Below are 9,736 nucleotides of genomic sequence, written 5' to 3'. Positions count from 1 at the left end.
ACACACACATTATATATATATATGCCTTGTTATACTGAGCTGATTTTATATATGTGTGTAAATATACAAATATGAAATACTTTTAAATATGAACGTAAACCGCCAGCAGGTGGCAGCAAGGGACTATCTTATTGAGTGAGTCATTGAGTCATTCATTCAAACGATTTGTTCATTCAAGATTGAACCAAGTGCCTGTCTTTATGAATGGGTTAATGAATCATTGATTCGTTCGATACACTGAATCATTCGGTAACGAAACACCGCTTGTGTTGCTCAGACATGCTGTGGTAAACCACACTCTTATATAATATGTTATAAATGTAAAAACACATGTTTACTGCAGTATGTTTCTTCTGTGTGCAGTTGCGTTCATTTGTTTGAGTTTCTTTCACACAGCTTGACCTTGTCACTGTCAGTACATTATCCACTATATATTGCCGTTTGCTCCAAATGTAATAAAATCAGAATCATTCTTGCTGAAATTGTGGTGATTCCCTAATTAGATATTTTAATCACGTTTATTGTCCAGTCGGGCAACAATATATATATATATATATATACACAAAAATACATAATACATTATTTAGGATTCTTTGATGAATAAAAGTTTAAAATAAATATTTTCTAACAATGTAAGTATTTACTATTACTTTTTTTTTTTATCAATATAACATTCCTGCTGAATAAAAGGTTTTTTATTTTTTTAAAAAGAAAGAAAAACTGCACTGACCCTGGTAGCGTATATTACAAAATATTTATATTTTAAATAAACACTGTTCTTTTAAACTTTTTTTTTCATCAAAGAATCCTCAAAATCACAGGTTCCAAAAAAAAAATGAAGCAGCAAAAACCTTTTCCAACATTGATCAGCATATTATACTGATTTCTGAAGATCATGTGACACTGAAGACTGGAGGAATGATGCTGAAAATACAGCTGCACATCACAGAAATACATTACAGCTTAACAGATATTCTCATAGAAAACAGCTGTTTTACACTGTAATAATATTTTACAATATGATGGGGTTTTTTTTGTGTGTGTGTGTGTTTTTTATCAAATAAATTCAGCCTTGATGAGCAGAAGAGACTTCTTTAAAAAACATTTATAAATCTTACTGATCCCAAACTTTGGAACGGCAGTGTGAACACACACACACACACACATTATATATATATGCCTTGTTATACTGAGCTGATTTTATATATGTGTGTGTGTGTGTATATATATATATACATATACACACACACACACATATAAAAAAAAGCTCAGTATAACAAGGCAGTGGAAAGTCCCCAGGAGGATGTGAAACCATGTGTGTGGTTGAGTTCTAATTTGAGACTGATTTTGTGCTAATAGAAGAATGTGGGAGTTTTAGAGGTTAAAGATCATTGGGCTCTGTTACAGCAAACACAAATAAACCGAGAGAGAGAGAGAGAGAGAGAGAGAGCAGGGTCAGAGGACCACGCTCTGATTTCATGTGTTCATGTTTGGTCCCTCTGCTGTCTGGAGGAGAAGCAAACGTATCATCAGCCGCTCACAGCTCAACTTCCTGCTGCTGATTCATTCTGCAGCCCGAGGCTGTGGGTTTTTCCAGAGTTTGGGAGCGTATGGAGAATCACTGCTTGAAGTGGAGGAGGACGAGCGAGGAGGGGGAGGAGAGAGAGACTGTGTGTGTGTGTGTGTGTGTGTGTGTGTGAGTATGTGTGTGAGTGTGTGCATGTGTGTGTGTGTGTGTGTGTGTGTGAGTGTGAGTATGTGTGTTTGAGTGCGTGAGCGCGAGTGAGTGAGTGTGTGAGTGTGAGAGTGAGTGAGTGTGTGTGCGTGTGCAAGTGAGAGAGTGAGTGTGTGAGTGTAAGTGCGTGCGTGCGTGCGTGTGTGTGTTTAAGCATGCTAGATTAATCATGCCAGTGAAACACTAACAGAGAGAGAGAGTTTTAATGTAGAGCATGTCAGATGTGAATGAACATGTTGATCTTCAGCTCAGGCTCCTGAGGATCTTCATTTCAGTGAAGGTCAGTTTAAACACATCTCCAGCGCTCGTGTGTTCTGGGTGGTTTCTAGATGCTTTCTGGGACATTTAGTGGTTTAGCACATTATTATGGGGGGAATGAATGACATATACACTATAAAATGCAAATCTGTAACTAAAACTACTTTGATTTCAAAATGTGTTACTTGACATTTCTTTGTAATTACTTGTGACATTTACTAGCACTTTGAGTGAAAATGGTTTTAAGTCCTGCACCACATTTTTTTCAGTGTATACTAAATATTTGTGACCCTGCAGCACAAAAGCAGTGTTGAGTCGCTGGGGGATATTTGTAGCAATAGCCAACAATACATTGTATGGGTCACAATTATACATTTCTCTTTTATGACAAAAATCATTAGGATATTAAGTAAAGATCCTGTTCCATGAAGATATTTTGTACATTTCTTACCATAAATATATCAAAACTTAATTTTTGATTAGTAATATGCATTGCTAAGATTTTCTCAATATTTAGATTTTTTTGCACCCTCAGATTCCAGATTTTCAAATAGTTGTATCTCAGCCAAATATTGTCCTCTCCTAACAAACCATACATCAATGGAAAGCTCATTTATTCATATGATGTATAAATCTCAATAAAAAAAAATTTACCCTCATGGTTTTGTGCTCCAGGGTCACATATATACTATACAGTAAATTTCAATTGCTTGTACTTTTGCAACATTTAACAATATTATTGTTCAGCAAACAATAAATCTGATAAATGTGATCACAAGGCATGAAAATATTAAGAACAAATTACATCATGGTATTCTGATCAAAAGCACTAGAAATAGAATTGATCTGATTGACTGGATTGTTTATTATGGATGGTTGCTAGGGTGTTCTGGTGGTTGCTAGGGTGTTGCTGAATTGGGTAGCTGGTGCATGGTTGGTGGAGGATTCCATGATTCTTTACAGTGGAAACATGTTTTTTAGATGTTCTTCAGACTGAGAAATATTGTTCTTTCAAGAATTCCTGAAAGGTTCTCAAACCACGGCTTTGACCTGTGGATTCAGCATCTGTGAGATGAACGAGCAAACGCTGCTTTAAAACACCAGGAGGGAGGCGAGAGAGAGAGAATAAAGCGTGCTCCCGAGGAAACTCCTCCTAATGTAAGAGAGACAGAAGGAGCTCGAGGACGCAGTGGTGAGTCTCAGCTTTACATTTCTTCTGGATTCCTCAAGTCTTTGCGTGAGAGCTTCAGTCAGACAGCAGCTTGGCTGCACGAGTCAGGCGAGGTTTTTCATGTCACTGATTTGGACAGAGATATAGAACTGTGTGAGGATTGTTCGATGAGCCTGATAACTTGTGTGAGGACGTGGCTCTTGTGCTCTCTCTCTCTCTCATCTGGTTTTCATAAGTACAGCTGCTGTGTCTCAATGAATCATTCATGTTTGCTGCCTGCAAAGAAAGCCTAATTAAAATGAGAAGCGTGCAGGATAAAGTGAGATAAAGAGATGATGCTGCAGAGACTTCTAAGAGGGAATATTAATAATGTGTTGTTGAACTTACTCTGAAGAACAGAAAGAAAGAAAGAAAGAAAGAAAGCAAGCAGCTCTTTTCCACATGTGATCGAGCCATAGATGATGAGATCCATAAATGTCATTTTTTTATAACAGTTTTTAATCCTTGTTCTTGTTTGGGAGATTTTATATTTCTGACACACACATTTAACCTCAGGCTCCTGCTGCATGATGGGAACGTCTCTCATATGGTTGTTATATGACAGGGTGGTTTATATTTTTAAAGGGATCATTAATCCAGTATTTTATGGATGCTAAGATCGCTCTGGATCACACAATGTTAAATGTGTCTGATGCGATGATCAGATCGGGTGTGAACACAGCTTGAACTGAATTAAGATGAATGATGCACTCTCATCTTCTGAATTAACACTGGTATTGAACTAAACTGAATCAATATTGAACCGATTCAAACTGAATAACATGATGACATTGCTGTGTTTTGTAGAACTGCTTATAGCTGAATTGAACTTGTTTGATGAACTTCACACTTGATCTGAACTGAACTCACATTGTTGTCTTTAGCTGTTTTACAGCACAATCGGAATCGTCTCCATCACCGCTTCTGTTATTTTCCTGTTCGTCACTAGCAAATTTTGGGATATTGCTTAAAAAAACGTTTAACGGGAATGCCAAGATATGCATAAAATCTTCAAATGCACATAAAAAGCTTATGCATTCAATTGAGGCCGATACATTTTGGCATGGAAACAAAGCTTTATTTGCAATATTTTATTTTCCCGCACAAGTAAATGTACAACTTTTTAACATAGCTACTGTGAAGCTTTGACAATCTGTATTGCATGAAGCGCTTTAGAAATAAAGGCAGCATGATGCTAGAAACAAGCGATTCAGAGGGACCGTCTCCAGACAAGTTTATTTGTATAGCACTTTTCACGGTACACATCATAGCAAAGCAGTTTTACAGAAAATATAAGTCTCTATTTTAAAGTTTCTACATTATATTTAGTAGTAGCTTATCAGAGGTGACTATGTCAGGTTGATGTTCATATGGCAGAAATGTACGGTAAAATTCATGCAGTTAATGATGTAATCAAACAGACGGTGGACACTATTAACTGCAATCATTATTTGTTGCGATTAAACTTATAGCAAAATGTGTTAGTTTTGTATGTTGTCTGAGGGTCGACATCATCTCTTCTCAGGTGTTCGGTCATCTCAGGTCTTTTTTAAGAGTTGGATCCAGACTCGGGATGCCAATCCTGTGGCAGAAACAGAAGCAAAAGAGCAATAATGTGCATTTGATCAGATGTAACTAGAGTACAAGGTTATGAGATACATTTTCAAAACTTTGCCTCTTTTTTTTTTTTTTTTACTTTACACACAAGTCCAAGAATTGCACACACAAAATGCAAGATGCCTCGCATGATCTCTTGCAAAATGAAGCACTGCATTCAAAATATCACAAACGCATCTCAAAAGCAAACATTTGCGAACACCTTAATTCCTGTTAGATTTCCGTGTGTTACATAGAGAACTGTGTGTCGTGTTTTGCAAAAAGTGTTTTATGAAATTGTCAAAGGCTGAGCATTAGTGTATGGTTTTGCAGATTTGGTGTGTGCTTCTGCTGTTTGAGTGTCAGCTTTCAGAGACTGTGTGACAAGTAAAGATTTTGTGTGTATGCAGTTGAAAACTGTGCTCCTGGTCTGCAGGTGTCGTGATGTTGGCTGTGTTTCTGCTGCTGCTGGCCTCCGTGGCATCCGTCCCCTCTCCCTCCAGACCCACGCCCAGGTACTGCCGCAGGTGCTGCGATCACCTAGACCCGCCCCTGAGCCCCGCCCCCCAGCCTGCAGCCAATCACACGCCGGAGATCCGCACCATCATTAACATGACCATCCTCAAAGGTGAGACGGAGCTGGACGCTGACACTTAGGCTGTGTCCGAAATCACACACTCTCTGAGTAGGTACTTCTTTTGAATGTGACTATTTCTCTGGTGACCCAACAACACTCTACCAAAGCTTATTGTTCTCGGTCAACATTAAAATGTGTGAATAATGTTATAGATATTGAAGTTTAGGGTGTCCGTGTTTCATCGGTGTAATTTGACTAGATTCTACAAAGTGGCAGATAAGTTATTAGGCTACCATAATACTGTAGAGTTTGATGGACACACAAACTCTGACATACAGATACAAGAAGCGTTTTCTCCAGAGTCTATTTTGCTGTTGCAGTTATACACAATTATATGTTTGGTTGCAGTTTTAGCATTGTTTTTTCATCGCTGTGTCCAAGTTTTGTTCAGAACTGCAGCTCTCTAGAGGAACAAACGAAGAAGCCAAAAGAGAAAAACATGACTTTTGTTGACTTGTTCTTTGGTAATGCTCACTCTTCACCCGCAGTGGACAGATTGTTAGTGCTCACATCCATTTCAGTTCAGAGAGATTCCTGAAACTGACCACAAGAGGCCTTGCCATTGGACGCTGTGAAGTCATGTGACCACCGTTTATTTCCTTTGAGCTGTATAAGGGGTAATTTTGCTGGTGGTGAGTAACATCTGTCGACGGGCAGAAACCACTGCTCACTGGAAAGCGTTTTGGTCTGCAACTAGTCTAAAAGACCAAATACAGACAAAATCAGAAACTAGATTTTCACTTTCTGATGGAAATGTGAGTGGTGCTTAATAGCGAAATGTGCACTTTGTTGTCCAGCCCGTGAAAATCATGCGTCCGATCATTTAGGAAAGCAACAGGGGTTTGATGACATCACTGACTTAGTTAACAGCACTAGTTACTGACACGTCACGTACAGAATAAACCACTTTCTGTTTGACTCTTTGCTGGAGCTCCAAGTTTGAAGTTTCTAGAATTTTTCAGTGACTGTAAAGATTGAATCAAAAGCGCACAATCGTTACCACAGATATTTCACGATGATTGAGGTTAGAGGATCTGGTTCAGGACATTAATAATTATAACTAACCCTAAAGGCTGGAAATTCATCGAAACACTCATCTTCTGCAATCTTTGTGCTAATGACACTGTGTGCTTTAGATTCAAGGTCATTTTGAGTCTGATTGAGAAAACAGACGGATTCAAACATTTACATGATTTTTCACATTGATTGGATTATTTCAAGTCTACACCAGCCCTTTCAATTTGATTGAAATTTAATCGGTGTCAGCATCAGGAGCTAACATCACCTATAGAGCTAACATGGCTGAAGACTGTTCGGAGCATTAGTGAACCAAAAATACCAAAACCAAAAACATCCACAATGGTATTGAGCCAAAATTGACTGATGTGAGAGATTAGAGGAAAAACCTCTCAGAATCACAGTATAATTCTGATCCCAACCAGAAGAAGATGTAAAAAGCAAACACTTACTGGTGTACTCACTTCGCCTGCTTGACTTCTAAAACTGATTACCAGTGTTAGGTATTATGCATTACAATATTGTGTTACTCCATAAAAAGTAGCCAGTGTCGGCATTACTTTTTAATTTACAAGAGAATATCTGAGTTACTTTTAACGCAAGTTACTTTTTTTCCCCCCAATGTATTGATTGACAGCTCTGGTGTCGCCATGTCGAGAGAAATCAGAAGATGTTACTGTAGCTCTAAAATAAATATGAATATGCATTAATTCATCTCACTCACACAAACAAAACACAGGTTCAGTATTCCTCAAAATGAATAAAAATAATGCAACTCAGAATATGACGCAAACCTGCAATAATTACATTTTAAACAACACAAATATCCTTTATGTATTTAATCCCATTCTATTTGCTTCTGACCTTCGATGATCCAGTTCAGCCGTACTAATAAGCACAAATTACTCTAGACGAACATTTGTGTGTCTTTTTTTTATTGCTGAAGTGTATTAAATGTCTTCTGCGTTCTACTGTACTTTCCTTTCAGCCTGAGGCTTATTCATTTCACTTTTGGTGTGAAAAGGCTCTTATATTTGCCAAAAATATAACTTTTTTTATTTTAAAAACAAACAAGCAAGCCCTGTCCAGATTTAAAAAGTAACGCAATGCATTACTTTCCATAAAAAGTAACTGAGTAACCCAATGAGTTACTTTTTTATGGATTAATGCAATATTGTAATGAATTACTTTTCACAGTAACTTTCCCCAGCACTGTAAGTAAGTCATTGGGTTACTCAGTTACTGTTTATGGAAAGTAATGCATTGCGTTACACTCTTAAAACTAAAGGTGCTTCACAGTGATGCCTTAGAAGAACCTTTTTTGTCTAAATGGTTGCATAAAGAGCCTTTAACATCTGAAGAACCTTTCTGTTTCACAAAAGCTTCTTTGTGGCGAAAGAAGGTTCTTCAGGTTATAAAAAGCTAAGAAAGAGACGGTTCTTTGACTGAATGGTTCTTCTATGGCATCGCTGTGAAGAACCTTTTAAGCACCTTTATTTCTAAGAGTGTTACTTTTTGTCACCTGAGCTGGGATTGCTTATTTGTTTTTAATAACAAAAACCCCAAAGGTTATATTTTTGGCAACTGTAAAGGCCCTTTCACACCAAAAGTGAAATGAATAATCTTTAGGCTGCAGAAAACGCCTCTGCACTGATTTCTCTCAACACGGCGGCAGGAGAGCTGTCAGTGAAGACATGGGAAAACAAAGGAACTGGCTTTACTTGTTTGAAAAAAATAACTCTGATATTTTCTTGTAAATGTAAAAGTAATGCTTTACTTTACTAGTTACTTGATAAAAGTAGTCTGATTACATAACTCACACTACTTGTAATGCATTACCCCCAACACTGCTGATCACACACTGACTTAGATCACTGGCTGATTGTTGACAGGGGAAAAAGGAGAGCGTGGGGACAGAGGGACGCCTGGCAAAGCCGGAGTGGACGGACCCCCTGGACTCAGAGGTGTGACGGGGCCCAAAGGCAATAAAGGAGACACAGGGGCCCCCGGAGACCCCTGCAAAATCCAGCAGTCGTCCTTCTCCGTGGGCCGACGCAAAGCTCTGCACAGCGCCGATTACTACCAGGCCCTGATCTTCGACACCGTCTTCGTGAACTTGGGCGAACACTTCAACATGTTTAAGGGGAAGTTCTACTGCTTCGTCCCGGGAGTCTATTTCTTCAACGTCAACATTCACACCTGGAACTTCAAGGAGACGTACCTGCACCTGATGCACAACGAGCGGCAGCAGGTGATCCTGTACACGCAGCCCAGCGACCGCTCCATCATGCAGAGCCAGAGCGTCATGCTGTCTCTGGAGCTCAACGACGAGGTCTGGGTCCGGCTCTACAAGCGCCAGCGAGACAACGCCATTTACAGCGACGACGTGGACGTCTACATCACCTTCAACGGACACCTGGTGGCTCCTAAAGTCTAGGAGGAGGGACCGCTGTATTTGCACGAGTGTGTAGAGGAACAGCCACACTGCAAAAAAAGGCGTATCTTAGTATTTTTGTCTTTTTTCTAGTCAAAATATCAAAAATGTCTTAAATTAAGATGCATTTACTTTGTAAACAACACAAGATATTTAGCCTTGTTTATAGGGGAAAAAATAAACTAAACGAAGTGCATTTTGCTTAAAACAAGTCATAGGGTAAGTAAAATATTCTTAAAACAAGAATTTTACTTACCCCACACTCTTAGAAATAAAGGTGCTTAAAAGGTTCTTCACAGCGATGCCATAGAAGAACCATTCAGTCAAAGAACCGTCTCTTTCTTAGCTTTTTATAACCTGAAGAACCTTCTTTCGCCACAAAGAAGCTTTTGTGAAACAGAAAGGTTCTTCAGATGTTAAAGGCTCTTTATGGAACCATTTAGACAAAAAGGTTCTTCTATGGCATCACTGTGAAGCACCTTTATTGTTAAGAGTGTACTGGCAGATAATTGTTCTTATTTTAAGCAAAATGCCCTTCATTTAGTTTCCCCCCCCAATAAACAAGGCTAAATATCTTGTGTTGTTTACCAAGTAAATGCATCTTAATTTAAGACATTTTTGATATTTTGACTAGAAACAAGACAAAAATACTAAGAAAGATAAGCCTTTTTTTTGCAGTGCAGAGTCGTGTGTGTGTGTGTGTGTGTGTGTGAACCTTTAGCTTTTCAATTGAACACACTGTTGTTGAAGAAAAAACCTTGGAAGGCATAAAGAGTTTACAGTGTTTGATTCGAGCTGCTGAGCAGCGTGTGGATTAACAGTGAGCTGGACTTTTATCTCTCAATCCCA

The 9,736-nt window shown here is 38.6% G+C and overlaps 1 protein-coding gene across 1 annotated transcript; it reads left to right on the top strand.

Moving 5' to 3' along the window:
• Positions 1 to 3,162: 3,162 nt before the first annotated feature.
• Positions 3,163 to 8,929, top strand: c1qtnf6b (C1q and TNF related 6b). Its single transcript, XM_016261806.1, has 3 exons — positions 3,163 to 3,185; positions 5,236 to 5,427; positions 8,346 to 8,929. The coding sequence occupies exons 2-3, from the start codon at positions 5,244 to 5,246 to the stop codon at positions 8,888 to 8,890; spliced, it is 729 nt and encodes a 242-aa protein (XP_016117292.1). The 5' UTR covers positions 3,163 to 3,185; positions 5,236 to 5,243; the 3' UTR covers positions 8,891 to 8,929.
• The last annotated feature ends 807 nt before the right edge of the window (positions 8,930 to 9,736 follow it).

This window comes from Sinocyclocheilus grahami, unplaced genomic scaffold (assembly GCF_001515645.1).
Source record: "Sinocyclocheilus grahami isolate Dianchi unplaced genomic scaffold, SAMN03320097.WGS_v1.1 scaffold2635.1, whole genome shotgun sequence".
NCBI lineage: Eukaryota > Metazoa > Chordata > Actinopteri > Cypriniformes > Cyprinidae > Sinocyclocheilus > Sinocyclocheilus grahami.
This window is presented reverse-complemented; position numbering and strand designations above follow the sequence as displayed.

Bases quoted from the DNA above. Each gene is read 5' to 3' on its own strand.
- c1qtnf6b (XM_016261806.1), top strand. From the start codon at position 5,244: ATGTTGGCTGTGTTTCTGCTGCTGCTGGCCTCCGTGGCATCCGTCCCC. The intron at 5,428-8,345 runs GTGAGACGGAGC...GATTGTTGACAG, and splicing joins TAACATGACCATCCTCAAAG to GGGAAAAAGGAGAGCGTGGG.